Below are 17,694 nucleotides of genomic sequence, written 5' to 3'. Positions count from 1 at the left end.
CTTTAACTTAGGATGAGAAAATGGAATCAACATTAAAAATGTTCAAAACCTCATGCAGAAAATGAACAGAATACACTTCGGTATAGAAATCTCTAAGAATAGGACAAATGCTACTAGTTTTCAAATGTCTTATTATACACACATTTGTTTGTCAATATACGGTTGCTTTTCCAAATGATGTCTTAAGCTGAATGTCAATGCGTAAGTCAGAAGTAGCTTAGGAGAGAGGACGGACTGCAGGGCTCAGAATATTTGCAGCAAAGCAAGGCCTCCCCTAGCTCACAGATGCCCCTACGTCTGTTGCAGGGAACCCTTCAGTCTTTAAAACCTAGTTTCCAACAACCTTTGGAATCAACATTTACATGATAATCAACATATTTCTTTGATCATGTGGAAGAATACTTTTTGTTAAACCCCCAAAACTATCAATTCACAGAAAACAAATATAGAACATCAATCATTTATTCAGGAGACAAACATTTATCCAATGTCCTTCTGCCAGATACTGTGCCATACACATTTGGTCAGATAAGTGTACACCTATAACATTAAAACTAAGAAAACCATAAATCTGCACAATAAATATATTATCTAAATATACCTCAGATCTTGGTGGCAGTACGGTGGGGTGAAGAAGCCGAGAGGAAGAAGCTGTGAGTGGTTGGGGAGCTTAGAACAAGAGAAGGGGGGATGAAAAGGAAACCACAGGGGCAGGGAGGGCGGGGAGACTGCCGCAGACACACGGGGGAAGGCGCAGATGGGGGCCTCCCTCACAGACCGCCTCCGGCCCATCACCTCCAGCCCGTGGGCCTAAGCCTGCCATTGGGCAAGATGGCGCCTCCCTCCCCAGGGTCCACAGCTGCTTCCTTCCCTGCTTGGGCACTTATTCCTCAGCACATCACTGTGTCTTCCTGGCTCACTCTTTTGCTCCTACTCTGGATATTCCCTGAAGCTCAGACCTTGGTTCCTGCCTCTCTACATTCCCTGTGAACTGATTCCTTTTGAGTATTTCACTTAGTAAGGGCACCTGGGTGGCTCAGCCGGTTGAGCGTTGGGACTCCTGGTTTGGGCTCAGGTCATGATCCAGGGTCATGGGATCCAGCCCCGCGTCAGGCTCCTCACTGAGGATGGAACCTGCTTAAGATTCTCTCTCTCCCTCTGTGCCTCTCCCCTGCTGGTGCTCCCTCTCCCTCTCTCCAACATGAATAAATAAATAAACAAAAACAAAACGAAGACTTGCCCGTAATAACCATCAAGCCATGACCTGCCAACTGTGACAGGGCCCATCACACATCTCTTCAGACAGTCCACTGTTGCTTTACATGGACAAAATTCATCTTTTCTACTCTATCCCAACTCTCCCAGACCCTCTGAGTGAACATTTCTATTATTTGGTCTGAAACTTCTTACATCACCTTACATATCAAACCTGTCAAAATTCTCACTGACTTTTAAGATTTTTAACCCAAGTCCCGCTCCTCTTCTCCGTTGCCAGGGTCCTGACCTCAGGCCCGGCAACTGTCACTGCACCAGCTTCTTGGCCTCCCCCCCCCAATGAAGAGTCCTTAATCTCCTGAGTTAGGCAATCCATCAACCATTCCCAGAACAGCTAATGATTCCTAGTCTTTGATCCCCTTCTACCTGTAAAACTGGCTCTTATGGTCCACCAACCCAGAGCCTCCTGTGGCGTGGCCCGTGTTACCGTCACCCCTCGACCATGCCGTGATTATTAACGGTCAGGGTCTCCGTGCTCCACCTTCCCAATGGTGTTTGTTTTCTCAGTTCACCAAAGTGCTAACTGTCTTTTAAAAGTAAACTTCAGGGGCGCCTGGGTGGCTCAGTCAGTTAAGCATCAGACTTCGGCTCAGGTCATGATCTCGCGGTTCGTGAGTTCAAGTCCTGCGTCGGGCTCTGTGCTGACGGCTCAGAGCCTGGAGCCTGCGCCAGATTCCGTGTCTCCCTCTCTCTCTCTGCCCCTTCCCTGCTCATGCTCTGTCTCTCGCTCAAAAATCAAACATTTAAAAAAAAAAAAAGAAAAGCAAACTTCACACTTTTTCTATGACATCTCTCCAGCTTTGTGTGTACATATAAACACAACATCCCTGAACTCTTACGGCACTTCATGTGCTTTGTGTCCGTACTGGTTATTTTGGCTTATGATCACATACACTCCTTTATATTATTACTTTTTAAATGCTTATTTATTTTGAGAGACAGAGAGAGAAAGTGTGAGCAGAAGAAGAGCAGAGACAGAGGGAGAGAAAGAAAATCCCAAGCAGGCTCATGCTCAGCGGGGAGCTCGACGTGGGGCTCGATGCCACGGACTGTGAGATCCTGACCTGAGCTGAAATCAAGAGTGAGACACCTGGGTCAGCCACCCAGGCGCCCAACACTCCTTTATATTATTGATATTTGTCCCAGGCTTTCCCAAAGGGACCTAAAGCCTTTTACCAGGGTAACTGAGCACTGGGGAAAAGGAAGTAATCAGACGTTTTGGGGACCACTGGACACTGGCTCCAAACAGAGGCTAATTCAAAGAGACTCAAAACAGCACTGTGCTCCACTGAGAAAGCAGGGGCTTGGAGAGGTCAGGTGATCAAGGGAGTCGTAGCTCAGTTCCATCTCAGTGGGTCCCTGAACCTATCCTGTGGTTATTTCCCTAGTTCGGGAAGGCGTAATTGGAATAGACGTACTCAGTAGCCGGAAGAGTCACCGCGTTCTTGTTTAGCAAGCAGCCAATTATTTAACCAATAAGACAAGAATTTTGTAAAGAGATCTGGCTTAGGTTTTTTAGTATTATTTCTAACTAAAGCAAAACCCTTTGCAGAGAGTTGCATTTGTCCAATTATTGACCTATCTACACCTCCTGGTAATCATTTTACAAACAAGATAAAAACCAAACGCTAGATATTAACATCTGAACTGCATTTGTTCTACTGAATCCAGAAGTGGTCCATTTATCGTCTTCAGCTTATCCTGTTTTCTGTTGTGGTTGTTGTTTTGACAGAGAGAGAGAGAGTGTGCGTGAGCGGGGGATGGGGGAGAGAGAGAGAGGGGGAGAGAGAGAGAGAGGGAGAGAGAGAGAGGGAGAGAGAGAGAGAGGGAGAGAGAGAGGGAGGGAGAGAGAGGGAGGGAGAGAGAGGGAGGGAGGGAGAGAGAGGGAGGGAGAGGGAGAGAGAGGGAGGGAGAGGGAGGGAGAGGGAGGGAGAGGGAGGGAGAGGGAGGGAGAGAGAGGGAGGGAGAGGGAGGGAGAGGGAGGCAGGGGGAGGGAGGGGGAGGGAGGGGGAGGGAGGGGGAGGGAGGGAGAGGGAGGGAGAGGGAGGGAGAGGGAGGGAGAGAGAGGGAGGGAGAGGGAGGGAGAGGGAGGGAGGGAGGGAGAGGGAGGGAGAGGGAGGGAGAGGGAGAGGGAGGGAGGGAGAGGGAGAGGGAGGGAGGGAGAGGGAGGGAGGGAGAGGGAGGGAGAGAGGGAGGGAGAGGGAGGGAGAGAGGGAGGGAGAGGGAGGGAGGGAGAGGGAGGGAGGGAGAGGGAGGGAGGGAGGGAGAGAGGGGGAGGGAGAGAGGGGGAGGGAGAGAGGGGGAGGGAGAGGGAGGGGGAGAGGGGGAGAGGGGGAGAGGGGGAGAGGGGGAGAGGGGGGGAGAGGGAGAGGGGGAGAGGGAGAGAGAGGGAGAGAGGGAGGGAGAGAGAGGGAGAGAGAGAGAGGGAGAGAGAGAGAGAGGGAGGGAGAGAGAGGGAGGGAGAGAGAGGGAGGGAGAGAGAGGGAGGGAGAGAGAGGGAGGGAGAGAGAGGGAGGGAGAGAGAGGGAGGGAGAGGGAGGGAGGGAGAGGGAGGGAGGGAGAGGGAGGGAGGGAGGGAGGGAGGCAGGGAGGGAGAGAGGGAGGGGGAGGGAGAGAGACTGAGAATCTTAAGCAGGCTCCATACTCAGGGCGGAGTCCAACGCAGGGCTCAATCCCACAACCCTGGGATCATTACCTGAGCTGAAATCAAGAGTCGGGCGCTCAACTGACTGAGTCACTCAGGAGCCCTTTCCTGGTGTTTTGATAATGTTATTTACCATTTCCTTCCAAGGGTTCAAATGACTTTGAATTATGTTCTTACTAATAGCTTTTGAGTTAGCCAGTTAGGGCAAATGGTATATACGTTTACATTAGGTAACTCACCATATGTCAACATGTTGAGGATTTTCTTTTTGACAGCGAGGACAGAAATATGTCATCCTGTTATTCTCTCCTAAGCGACACACAGTTATTTTGCAACAGCACTGACAACAGTTAGGACGCTTGTAAACCTTATAGTGTTTAGAGATAACAGATCCAGTTTTCCGGCACTAAAAACAAACAAACAAAAACCAAACATTATAATATTTCTATTAAGACAGTGTTGCTAAGGAGCCAAAGATACGTTCTTGAAAGTCATTTCTGAAAATAATTTGGTTAAAATTTACATGTTTGTACATATGTCCATATAATCTTTTCTTTTCATCTGAGAAAAAGGTATTGACAAGATTCAGCAATACTTGTCAAACAACATTTGTGTGAAATAATTAAGTCATTATTGTACAACTTACTAGTATTCAGAATTATCCTTTGCATAGCATTATCTTTTTATCTAAATGGGATACAAAAGTTCTACAATGTAAAATGTCTCTCATGCTTTTAAGGTTTTTTTTTTTTTTTAATTAAACATAATTATGTGGTTATAAGAAAAAGACTAGATTAACTTGAAATCTGATTTGTTTTTAGAACACTAAAGCTGCTCACTTTCTTTCAACAGACAAAAACAAAACATTATTTCTAGGGCCAAAAACTTGAGATCATCTTCTTTGTTGATCTGACAATACTTTTTCACTTTTCATCTTACAAATTCACTAAAAAAGAAAATAAAAATTCAAATGCCTTCCTAGCCAAGAACATGTTCCATTTGGTATACATTCTAACTCAAAAGACATTTTGATATTCCCTGTCACAGCTTTATTCTACTCACATATATATACTTAAAGCTCCTAAAAAGAGGATGTTTTGGGTTTACATCAGCACTGCGAAAATCTCAAGACCCAGAAATATGGAAGATGAAAATTACACAAACAACCTCTATCGATTTAAACGAAGTATTAAAATACCCAACTTAACAGGGGCAGAAAATGGATAGTTCTCTATAATCACCTTCCCCTGGAAGAATAAGTAAGCATACAGAATATTAAAATAGTTATGGGGTGGGGCTCCTGGGTGGCTCAGTCAGTTAAGCGTCCGACTTCGGCTCAGGCCATGATCTCGTGGTTTTTGAGTTCAAGCCCCGCGTTGGGCTCTGTACTGATATTTCAAAGTCTGGAGCTTGCTTCAGATTCTGTGTCTCCTTCTCTCTCTGCCTCTCCTCTGCTCCCACTCTCTCTATGTCTCTCAAAAATAAACATTTAAAAAAACTAAAAAAACTAAAAAAAAAAAAAAAAAGGTTATGGGGCGCCTGGGTGACTCAGTAGGTTAAGCGTCCAACTCTTGATTTTGGCTAAGGTTATGATCTCGTGGTTCATGAGATCGAGCCCTACATCAGGGTCTACACTGACAGTGCAGAGCCTGCTTGGGATTCTCTCTTTCCCTCTCCCTTTGCCCCTCCCCCACTCACCTCATTCTCTCTCTCAAGAAGTAAAATAGTCATCATACTCAAGGGACACACGTAAAGCAGGAGGTTCAGTAACACTCCAGGCCAATTAATGAAGACTCCTATCATAGCTGCCTTTCTGAACAGAGTGAAAATAAAAATTTTGAATACAGAAAATGGACAGTGGAGAAAAAAAAAATGACACATTCACGATACCTTGTTTAAAAGATAAAATTTGTTTTTTGAACACTATATGCACATGTATACGCATATTTACAACTTCCAAAATTTACAGGTTAGCAAGTACTTATTTCATTCTCAAAATAGTCTTTCTGGTAGATGGAGAAAATTTGTTATCCCATTTTACAGATGAGGAAACTAAACCTAAATTACCTACATGATGTAAAACACACAGACAGCAAGTGGCAAAATCTGACTGAAGGGAGGACTATTTATTCCAAAGAATTGAGTTCTCTCTCTCGAGTTCCTAAGTAAAATGCTAACATGGCTGTTTCCCCACCTTAGTCTAAATTTAAAATAATTACCGTGAGACAAGTTTGGACTGAGCCATGACATAAAATTTCCAGATGTTCATTACGCCCACACATCCCTCTCCCTTATTGTACCTCTACACACTGGCCACTAGATGGCTACATACAGCCAAAACATTTTTGGTGCAATGAAAAGGGAAGCGGTTGACGTTTCACAAGTAGAAAAAATTTTGCTCTTACCCTATAAAAAAGAACACTGAAGTCACGTATCATTTTCACAAGGTGATGGGTCTGTTCATCTGTTAACTGACAAGCCTTCAAATAGAAAAACAAGTGAGGACAGTTTCATAATTTGCTCATTACTCTACAAAAATAATACCAGTTGCCAGTTCTAAGAGAACTCTCAACAGATTTCAAATACATGCATACTTTCCAGAACTCTATTTCTCGCACATTTATTTAGTGTCAGTAACGATGGTTTTATTTTTACGTGATAGGACTACGGATTAAAAACTGCCATTCTTATTTATAAATTTTATATCTAAATTCAAGTATTTATTGAATATCTCTTCTGTTTCAGACATCTTCAAAGTCCCAGCATTGTTTATCAGCCACCTCGAAAAGTCCTGCTGGATTTGCAAAAAGAAAACAATGAAAGAAAGAAAGAAAGAAAGAAAACAAAAGGAAAAAGAAGGAAGGGGAAGGGAAGGAAAAATCAGCACAGGAATAGATGACCATCAAGGACACTATTCGGCCTAAAAAAGATATGAATTTACATACATGCATTAATATCAGAGCACTTATTAACACATGGAAGAACTCAGAAATAGACCTTCCTGAAGAAATTTTTGTGACACAGCCTGGCATAAATCTCAGTGTTATCCTTGTAGAATTATTCACCATGTGCATTTGGTTTCAATGGTGAGGCCAGGAAAAATTCTGATGACTTATCCTTGTTTATGTACGTGAATGTATACATACTTCTATATACAAGAGAAACTCATTTATCAGTGACCATAAAACCTAAAATCATCTAATCGACATAAATATTATGAAAGTATTCTGTATATTTTTCATTTATTTAAAGCTTAAAACATATACGCTTCTACAACACACTTGTCTCTTCCCATATCTTATATAACAGATTCACTCATACGTTGCAATGTTAAACTGTACTTTTTCAATAACCGTGCATGTGCTCTTAAGGGGCGAATAGCTAAACTTGAGAACTGCCGTTAATTTTTAAACTCCCAGACATTATGGGCAGATGATCCTTTACTAGATGAATGGCTGGTTGGATATACAAGTAAGAAGTGAATTCTTAGATTATTAGAGATAATAACAATACTCCGGGTTCTTTTTTTCAAAAACGTTTTCCATAGAGGTCTGGGTAATTTTAAAAAGCTCATTCTTATTAAAAATCTGTTTTATTAATTACTCCCATGTTACAGAAATTTAAGTAACCTGTTCCAAGAGTCAAAAAGCAGAATCTAATCTAGAAAAATCATTAACTGGTTTCTTTTAAGACTTATTTCTTACTGGACTGGATTTAATAAAAACTACGAAATAATTACACAAAAATCAAAAGGTACCTTTGGATTCATGTAGAAGATGATTTAGTTTAAAGAGACTAGTTGGATATAGGCAAAAGCCCTCAGGTAGATTTCTTCCCTAGAAACTAAAATATACATAGCCTTCTACCTGGGTCTGAGTTGTAAGCTCTCTGACCTTCTTACAACTTTGCCCGAAAAATCACCATTCTCTTTCCTACAGATTTAACCTGCCCTTCTTTACCATTTTTTTCTCATTTAAATAAGTCTGTGTCTCTTCTGTTGAAGAACAAGGGAAAAACAACCAAACCCGGTCCTTGTCCTGAAAACGCGCCCCTCCCCAGAAATCTGTATTTTCCCTTCATTCCAGTCTAAGCTAGTTAACAAGTGCTCCAAATTTTGTTTCCATCCCCCCACTAACCTCTTACTCCTCAACCTCTTCCTTGCTTATCCCACCAACAAAGCATTTGCTAACGTCAGAACAGCTACACGCAGGAATACGTGTGTGGAGTGTGAACTGAATAGGCCGGGTTCAAAAAGCAAGCTGCGAGCTTACTTCGTTCATACCCCCCAACAGGTATTTCTTTGATGCCTTCCATGTGCTAGACGCTGCGTTCTAGACACTTGGCTACCTCAATGCACAAAACAGACACCTTCCTCCTAAGAGACTGCATGGCCGCAGGGGGCGGGGGGCAGATTTTAAGGAGTAAGTATAACAAGTAAAAGTTAGGTTGATCAAAAAGTGATCCATGGCATGAGGATAATAAAAACCAAGTCAAGTTAGGGACGATGGGGGACATGAGGTGGGGACAAAGGTATACACAGGGCAATTTTAAACAGAGTGGTCGGGGGACACCTGGGTGGCTCAGTCGCTTAAGAGTCCGACTCTTCATCTCAGCTCAGGTCACACATGATCTCACGGCTGTGGGTTCAAGCCCTGCGTCTGGCTCGTCGCTGACCGCTCGGAGCCTGCTTGGGATTCTCTGTCTCCCTTCCTGTCTGTCCCTTCCTCACCCACTCTCTCTCAAAATAAATAAATAAACTTAAAAACAATAGAGTGGTCTGTGTTGGCCTCATTAAGAAGCTGACGACAACAAACACCGTCAAAGTCTCTGTTTGGGGAGAATGTTTTACTGCAACACGGACTCAAGTGTCACACATTGGTCCCTTAACAGTATTTAAAAATACAGAAATCATTTAAAAAAAAAAATACTTATATCACCTACTTTGACAGCTGGGTTGAGGCCACTGTCAAAGAGAGCTTCATTTTTGATGATGTTCCCCACCCCAGGCAATACTTTCTGGTCCATTAACACGTCACACAACATCCGTCCTTTTTGCTTTTTAACTTCACTCTCTGCTCTTGAGAAACTAAATTTAGGCGAACATACATCTAATTCTTCCATCATTCTTATTCTCTGTTGGCTTTCTGTAGAGTTTCTGTAGAAAGGAAATATAAAAGACATTCATCATAAGTCTTCACACAGTGTCATTTAAAATGATCTCGGATACACACACCTTCCGTTAATCAGGGCAGAAGAGTTCTAGAGCCAAACAATAAAGACCCTAACAAACTAGATTATCCGACGCCTCTTCCAAAATGAGTGTTTATCAGTTATAAACCATTTTTAAAACATCTACCTGTCTCCACATTTCAAACCGCAGCTCTAACTCTGCACTTTTCCAGCTGAAGTACTTTTATTTTCTTCTCCTTTTTACCTGAATTCTACCGATGAGTCAAAGAAACAAATGAGATCTTCAGTGAGCTGGACTTCAAGGACAGGAGAAACTCCATTTTTATTTTTATACTCCAGTGGATTAATCATGATGGAGCCTTTCATTCCAAAATGAATCCTGAAACAACATCAGACCCATTTTTGAGTGGCAGAAAGTATACTGTATATCTAGTTTTTGTTCCTTCGTTTCACTTTTTGGATTATAAGAAAACAAATGATAGTCAAGACAGGCGCTTTCAGAGGGCAAACAATGTAGTTCATATTATATATTCTTCTGTTAGGGCATTGTATCCTTATAAAACTAGGTGTGACAATCAGTTTTTCAAACCACAAATAAAATAAATTCCTAGGAAAATAATAGGGCCCCACAATAAGCTCAGGAACACATACCCTGTTCTTCTTTTCTTGTCAGATGAAGTACTTTTATTCACAGAACAATCTAGCGTCTCCGCTTTCTCTCAGATTCAAAGGCTTTGGATGAGATGAGGCTAGATTTAAATAGCCTCTAGTTGTTTCTGTTTTGTTTGTTTTTATATAAATTCTATAAAGCCACTAACATTCAAATTCCGTATTTCTAGCCACAATGGATGGCAAGTGTTTACCGACTCCAAAATGGTATCTACGGTTTATGACCCTGTTTTGTTCCCCCTTGCTCTGGGATGCACAATGAAGCAATTTTTTTGCAAAATCTTACGTTATCAAAAGAGAACGAGTCAAAATGCTATTGTCTTCAGTTCTTTTAGTTTTCTTTTACATTTATACGTATTGGGAAGAGGGGATTTATAAATATTTACGGTTAGCTTGAAAGCCACAATGCAGTGATGAAAAATTTGGAACCTTTCAGGTTTTATAGGACTGATTAGCATGTCCAGTAAAAACATGCATGCACACACACATGAAAGAAAGCAAGAGAAAAAGTGGTTTCGTGAGGCCTCTGATGATGGAGATCGCAAATGATTCTCGAGATGAAATACTGTGTTCCGCCTTTCTGATCCTTCTCCTTACAGCTTTGTTGAGTTAATAAATTTGGCTCTTTTGGCAGCAAATGTTACCGCACGGTGCTTCTAATTCCGAGGCACCATGTTACAGTATTGTACAAGGTTAACCAGTCTAACTTTAAAAATGTGGGTTTTAAACTCTGTGTGCCCTACTATCAATCACAAATGCATTTTACATGCCCCATAGTTCCTGACAGGAAAAATGTGTGCCTGTAAGTACTCCATAATTTAGCCTCTGGAGGTTCAACCCCAGCGAAAGGTATACAGCTGTCATGCCCAGAAGCCATCACATCTAAAATCTTTTTAGTTGCATGGCTCATAAAGTGGATTCTAAATCACCTTCTGTAATGAAACCGCATCCACATAAAATATCTCAAAGGTTAAGACCCAAACGAATTGCGGCAGTAGCCCCAATAAGAGCCCTGAATCAAATTAAGTAGGCTTCTTCTTTCTTTTTTTTTGTGGTCTTATACATCTATTCAATTTAGAAGAAAATGTGCGTACAAAAGTGTATTTCGTTTATTTTTATTTCTTTTAATTGAACACCAGAATGTTGTCACTGCTGAGTCCCAACGTACCACATTTTGTGTAAAGTACCCTTGACACTAAACGAAGAAAAACATACCAGCATTGTGAAAATTTCTGAGGCACACTAAGCATCTGTACTGTTTTTAAAATTGCCATACTGATCTTTTATAGACCAGGACATAGGCTCGTTATCACATTTACATTCAAGAGTTAGATAGGTTTTTTAAGACTCATTATCGTCAACCAGTTAGGAAAATTTTATTCGATCTTTGTTTCTATCTCCTGATCCTGTCAAGCTCCTTCCACCCCCAATCAGACTGGTTACCCAAGATCATTTACTCTGCGTAGTATGACCGCCTGCCAACAGGGGGCCTGAGGCCCAACTTTGAGTTCACCTCTTGTCCCTTCCTCAAGATCTCAGGCCTTGACATAGTTGATTCAGAAATGCACAACTGAGTCAAGCTGGATCCATGAGTATCCAGTATCTGGATTCATCAGCATTCTCCTGACGAATTTATGGATTCGGGATGCAGAGAGATCAGTTTCTTGTGAGTACTAGGAGATCTACTGTGGGAACGGTCTCCGGGAATATTACCCAACATGGGCAGCGGAGAAGCCAAGAGAGGCCTGTCTGCAGAAAGGAAGATTGCAGCAGATGACAGTGAGAGACAGAATCAAAAAATGCAGAGTCCTCAGAGCATCTAGTCTTTGCTTCCAGTTCTCCCTGAAACCCGACTGTCCTATCTTCAGGTACGATACTCCATATTCTTATAATAGATAATCACTGAACTCAGTGGAGTTTGGCTTCTGTCACCTGCAGCCAAAGTTCTGATATAAAAGAATTATGTCCAAACTAAAAATTGAAGTGATACTGGGAAAATTCCTCTAGTTAGATATAACTTCCTAACACAGATCAGTAAGTAATACCTGATCCTGTTTTCAACAGCAGCCACATTCCATCAGAAAGATCAGAACATCCTTATACAAACATAAATAGCATCAGCGACGGTGTCAGAGGTTCATCTTAGTGACAACTGTACATTGCTAACAAGATAATTGCTTATGAAAATTAGCAAGTAGTCAGAAGTGACCTAAGGATAATAACAAGTGTAAAATAGTTGAATATAATTATTGTAAAGCTTATGGTACGGATTTAAAGAAAGAAGTTATAAAACAATCTGGACTTAACGATGCGAAAGCAGCAGCAGGGAGTTCTGAATCTGCTTAGGCCATGGAAGCTGAAAGCACATAGAGCTCGTCTCCCAATACGGAGAGAAAACTGCTATTATTGACAAAATGCTAAGTTCTCTTGAGCCCGTCAGAGACATGGGGCTGCAGGCAGCCAGGTAAGCCAAATTCCAAAGAGCCCCGAGTCCCTCCATGTGGAAACACAGACACACAAATTACTTAACTGTAGAAATGGGTAAGAAGGAAACTGCTGAATCTAAGAACCTCTAACTCCTGAGTGTGGCTGCTGGAACAGCTGAGAATTCCTGGAGTCCCAGATACGGAGAGCACGGGCTCGTGTGTGAGGGCTGGTGTGTGAGCTCTGTCGCACGGCGTGCAGCAGTTGGCGGGAGAAAGGGGAGTCCTGGGAGGGGACTGAAGGAGGCCCCCCGGTGGCAGGGCACCTGTCTGTAGCCGAGGGAGAGGTACAAACAAAAAGCCCGGGGCCCTCAGGGGTAACGGGAACCCCCCGCACCCACAGGAAGTCCTCTCCTTGGAGCTAACACAGGCAGGCTGCCACCGGGGAGGGCAGGAAGCTCTTGGCCAGCGGGCTCAGGCCAAACGCACCGCGCCTGAGGACAAGCAGAGCAAAAGCCGTCAGTCTTTGGGGGCGAGGCTGGGAATCAGCTTTGTCAAGGATTCCTGCAGGGATACGACGAGACATCCGTTCCCACTTAGAAGAAAGAAATGCCCTTTGACTAGAGACCACCCCCACATGGAAGTAAGAATGTGGCTGCCTTGGGGGAAGAGAGGGTCAGCAGCTCTGGGCAAAGTGCAACCCTGAGGTCCAAATGCACAGTGGCCTAGAAGAACCACTTTCCCCATCATGCACCTCTCACTGGACGACAGGCAACAGCAGTGGTGGGGGTGGGGGTGGGGAGGAGAAGCGTGTGGAGAAATCCCAACACAAATACGCAGGGTCTGTAAAAGCTGAGAGCAGGCCAGAAACACAGAGAACCAGCCGCAGCCACACCAGGCCATGCTCGAGGCCTAAGGCTTGAGCAGCAGCTCAAGTTTTCGATGTCACTGTCCCCAGAGCCAATGACAACACAACAGGATCCAAACCAAGCTCAACTCTTCAATCTCCCACCTGATCTGATGGAAGAGGCCTATTTTTGAGCTCAAATATTATTTACCCGTCTCTACTGTTGCTCTCAACAGGGTTATCTGGGATCCAAAAAAAATTATGGCACATGAAAATAGGAGATAAAGAACAAAAAACAAGAAAGAAAAACAAAGGGACTCAATGTCAAGAGATAAAGCAGTCAACAGAACCAGATCCAAAGATGTGCCAGATGTTGAATTATGAAGCAGGTAAATTTAAATCATTTTAACAATTAAAATTACAGTTATCAGTTGAGAATAGCAGGCCAGGTCAATCTGTTATGATAAGGTCCCTAACCTTACACAATTTTTTTTTTAATTTTTTAATGTTTAGTTTTGAAAGAGAGAGAGAGAGAGAGAGAGAGAGCGAGAGAGAGCGAGCGAGCATGAGTGTGGGAGGGGTAGAGAGCTCTGAGATGTCAGCACAGAGCCCAACGCAGGGCTCGAACTCACGAACCACGAGCGAGATCATGACCTGAGCTGAAGTCGGACGTTCAACCGACTGAGCCACCCAGGCACCCCCCATTCCACAGCTATTATGGTGCTGCGCATGGGTTTTACATTAACACGTTTCTGGGCTTTTATAACCTCACACAGAGGTTTGGATAAATACTACACAATCAGAGCCAAGGCAGGCCACGCACGGGCCGTTCTCTACTGTATGACCAGGTGCAGATGCATGTGCTTTCTGCTCATGATAGATTTCCATACGCTTTCAAAAGGGATATAAAAAAGCACCAGTAGGGGCATCTAGGTGGCTCAGTCGGTTGAGCGACTTTGGCTCAGGTCATGATCTCACAATGTGTGGGTTTGAGCCCCGCATCGGGCTCTGTGCTGACAGCTCAGAGCCTGGAGCCTGCTTCAGATTCTGTGTCTCCCTCTCTCTCTGACCCTCCCCTGCTCGTGCTCCGTCTCTTTCTCTCTCAGAAATAAACAAACATTAAAATATTTTTTAAAAAATGAATAAATGTTGAAAAATTAAAAAAAAAAAAAGCATCAGTAACCAAGATTTAGCAAATCCACATCTAGGAATTTATCCTAAGGAAACATCACAATGGTAAAAGATATATGCTCAAGGATGTTCACTACAGAGTTATTTATTAGAGTGAAAAATGGGGTGAAATGCTAATCAGCAGTGATATATAAACGATCTAGTGGAATACTATGCAAAATAATAAGGCACACGTATATTTTGACACCAATATGCATACTGTGTAAAACAAAAGCCTCATGTAATTAAAATTCCCATTTATATAAAGGTTGTAATACACAATATCATATGATCCATGCACATGTGATATAAATTGTGTATGAATATATGGTATATATACAACTTGTATTTTATCTATGATGTGTACAAACATTGTTAAGAGTGCCCTTTTTTGGTGATTGTAATTATGGGTGGTATTTGCTTTTGCCGTTAGACTTTTCGGAACTCTCTTAATGTTTTATAATTGACTTATGCATTACTTTTAAAATAAGGAAAAAAATTGCAGTAAGATGGTGTGTATTATTAAGTAAAACAGGAAAAGCAGGCAGGACTGGTAATCATGCAGGCCATCAGGTGCAGAGGGAAAAGGGAGCGAAAGAGGTGAAGATTTCCAGATTTTCTCCAGTTACGCCTGACAGGACCATCACAACCGAAATAGAAAATGAAAATGTCAACAAGTTACCATCTCAAGAACTAAAGATGTTTAATTTTCTGCCCACAGATTACTTTTAATGGTGAGTGCTCTTATTTTCTCTTCCTTTCTTTCCTCCTTCCTTCCTTCTTTCTTTCCTTCGTTTAAATCGGAGGTACAACTGACAGAGAGCATTATATTAGTTCCACTTGTACAACACAATGACTCAGTATTTGTATACATTGCAAAACGATCACAGTGAGTCTAGTTAACATAGGTCACCAAACGTAGTTAAGAAAATGTTTTTCCTGTGATGAGAACTTTTAAGATCTACTCTCTTAGCAACTTTCAAACATGCAATACAGTGTTATTAAATGCTGTAGTCCCCATGCTGTATGTTATATCGCAGGATGTATTTAGAGAAAATACACGGTAAACTGGAAGTCTGTACCTTTGGATAATGGTCAATTTCTTAACTTGCAGGTAACAGAAACCCAAGTGAAACAGGTTTAGGCACTAAGGAATACTGAGCTCACAGAATCAGAGGGGAAGTCTGAAGAATCAAGCACAGGAAAGGCAGGAAAGCAGCCGGATCTCAGGAACGGATGGAAGGAGGGGCTAAAGCCTTTGTGCAGGCTGGTTTTATCCTGCACCACCTCACAAGCCCGGGAACATGGCCACCGACAAGTCCTGAGGCCTCATATCCCAGCTTGCCTACATCACAGAGCCTTCAGATGAGAAAGTCTCACAGAAGAACCCACACTGACCCAACCCACTGTGTGAGAGAGAAGGTTCAGTAACACTGTGTCAGAATCAACAGGAACTCTGCAGTTAGTGTGGCCAGACCACCAGTTTCCAGAAGTGCTATCCTTAAGAGACAATTCAGCAAGTGAGGCAGACACATCGTAGGAGTGACTCCTCTTAAAGTACATGATTTCATTTAGAATCTCTCCCCACGCTTCGGTTTTTCTAACATGTTAAGTGACAGATGGCAAGAACCACGTCTAAGCTGTAAAACCCTTTTGTGAGCAGCATAGGACAGATTCCTTAAAGGCTGTTTAGCAAACATGTTGTCTCATGCAAATCTGTTTAGAGGATGGTATCACTTAAACTCCAATAAATTACAAAATCGATAATGTATAAAGGTTCTCTAAAATGGCAAAGCCTCCGAAACATTTCAGATAAGTTTCCGAATACGATACAAGCCACCGGAGTCCTATAAGTCACAGGTTGGAAATAGCGAAGTGCTTTGGAAAGAGAGATTCATTAAAAAAATATGTTTTGAATGTTGGTCCAAGATGTAACAGCTGGGTTCAGTTTGATGGACAATGGCAGCTTGGAGGGTGTGTGTGTCTGTGTGAACACACTCACAGATGTGTGCCCACACAGTACCGTGTGCTGGTGCATGCACCCACAGTTAAGGGAGGTGATACTTGGGAGCGAGACTGCCAACGTATACATTTATTCCTGCTTGCTCTTTACGGCTCAGCTTCCTCTAATGAGTATTTGCCATGTGTATAGCCAAACACTTAAAATGATTTTTGTTTTGTTATACGTGACAAGCTTCTTTAAAGTGTTCAGAAGGAGTGCAGGTTATTAGTCACACAGGACGCCACAACTGGGCTCCAAAAATAAACGCGTAGCAAATAAGTTCAGTCTTCTATGGCACTCACAGGAACGCTTGAGCACTTTGATACATCTTTTAGTAACAAATACTCACTCTAATTTGTATCCCTCTGAAATGTGGATGTTTGCAAGGCAGATCCTCTTACAGAGCAGCCGGGCCACATTCTACTTCCATTATGCGTGAATACCAGGAAGATTCATGGCCTGCCCTGTAAGATGTATTAAAGTCCAGGGCATTTTTAACTGTAAAAAGCTGCGCATTAAGGGATAAATGGAAGCGATCACTAAGTGGGTTTCCTGCTACATGCTCTCTAAGATGCAGAGCAGCCCGGTGGGTAGCAAAACGAGGTCAGAGATGAACACTACATTTCCATCTCGCGCCCACAGACTCGCAACCTCACGCAGCGATCGCATGTCTTTGACAGTCACCCATTCTAAGAAGCGCAGGTTGGGAGTGTATATATACATATGTGTGTGTGTATTTTTAACTTATATTAAATTGCGAAGGGGGATACAGTTGATTTTAGGTTACTCGGCTCGTATTCAAATAGCTGATCTGCCGCTGACCTTGAATTATTATATCAAATAGTCGTTAGGACTGTAGGAAATTGAAAGGAAGCCAGACGCTGCACTTTTCTCCATCCATACGTGGAGACACGTAGTCCCCAGGGATGGTACCAGTTCAGTTCGTTTAAAGAGGTGATTGCCCTTGTTTAGAACTTCAGGGAACACTTACTGACAGCCGAGCACTGAGAAATGATTCCCCCTTTCTCAGTCTGCTAGAGAATGCCTGATAAAAACGTCCCTCTCACCCTACAGAAATAAATCTGCACCTAACACCAGAGAATCAATAACATATCAGTGTTTTCAACTACCTTACGTGGGCTCCATTGTGTCCCGCTCAGTTCAGAGCCAAGAGTTTTCAATCACATCCATCTACCAAAACGATAATGCAGCCTTCCGTGGGTCATTACTGCGTGAACCAGTAAGCATATGCTGATGCGATCATTTCCAGACTAAGACAAAACCATGAAGTGATACTTGTCCAAGGACAGCAGCTGCTGACAACAAAGAGAGCCCATTTCAAAGGAAAAGCAATGTCATCAACTCCAAAGTTCTCTAAACGTGTGGGAGACGAGGTGCAGTAAATAACCATCATCCAGTCATATTATCTCCTCGTGACCATCAGTCGCCTTCAGTTAGAACCACGAGGTCTCTA

The 17,694-nt window shown here is 42.8% G+C and overlaps 1 protein-coding gene across 6 annotated transcripts in view; it reads right to left on the bottom strand.

The window, feature by feature from the left end:
* The window catches only part of NEIL3 (nei like DNA glycosylase 3), a 73,349-nt gene that overhangs the window by 40,208 nt on the left and 15,447 nt on the right, over positions 1–17,694 (bottom strand). For 5 of the 6 annotated variants that reach the window (XM_042982905.1, XM_042982906.1, XM_042982901.1 and 2 more), the window contains exons 3-6: positions 9,354–9,488; positions 8,861–9,074; positions 6,325–6,399; positions 4,159–4,325 (exon numbers count right to left, since the gene is read on the bottom strand). In XM_042982905.1, coding sequence (XP_042838839.1) covers positions 4,159–4,325; positions 6,325–6,399; positions 8,861–9,074; positions 9,354–9,488 — 591 coding nt within the window. The remainder of the gene's footprint in view (positions 1–4,158; positions 4,326–6,324; positions 6,400–8,860; positions 9,075–9,353; positions 9,489–17,694) is intronic. The other variant, XM_042982903.1, reaches the window with a different exon arrangement.

This window comes from Panthera tigris, chromosome B1 (genome assembly GCF_018350195.1).
Source record: "Panthera tigris isolate Pti1 chromosome B1, P.tigris_Pti1_mat1.1, whole genome shotgun sequence".
NCBI classification, from domain to species: Eukaryota; Metazoa; Chordata; class Mammalia; order Carnivora; family Felidae; genus Panthera; species Panthera tigris.
This window is presented reverse-complemented; position numbering and strand designations above follow the sequence as displayed.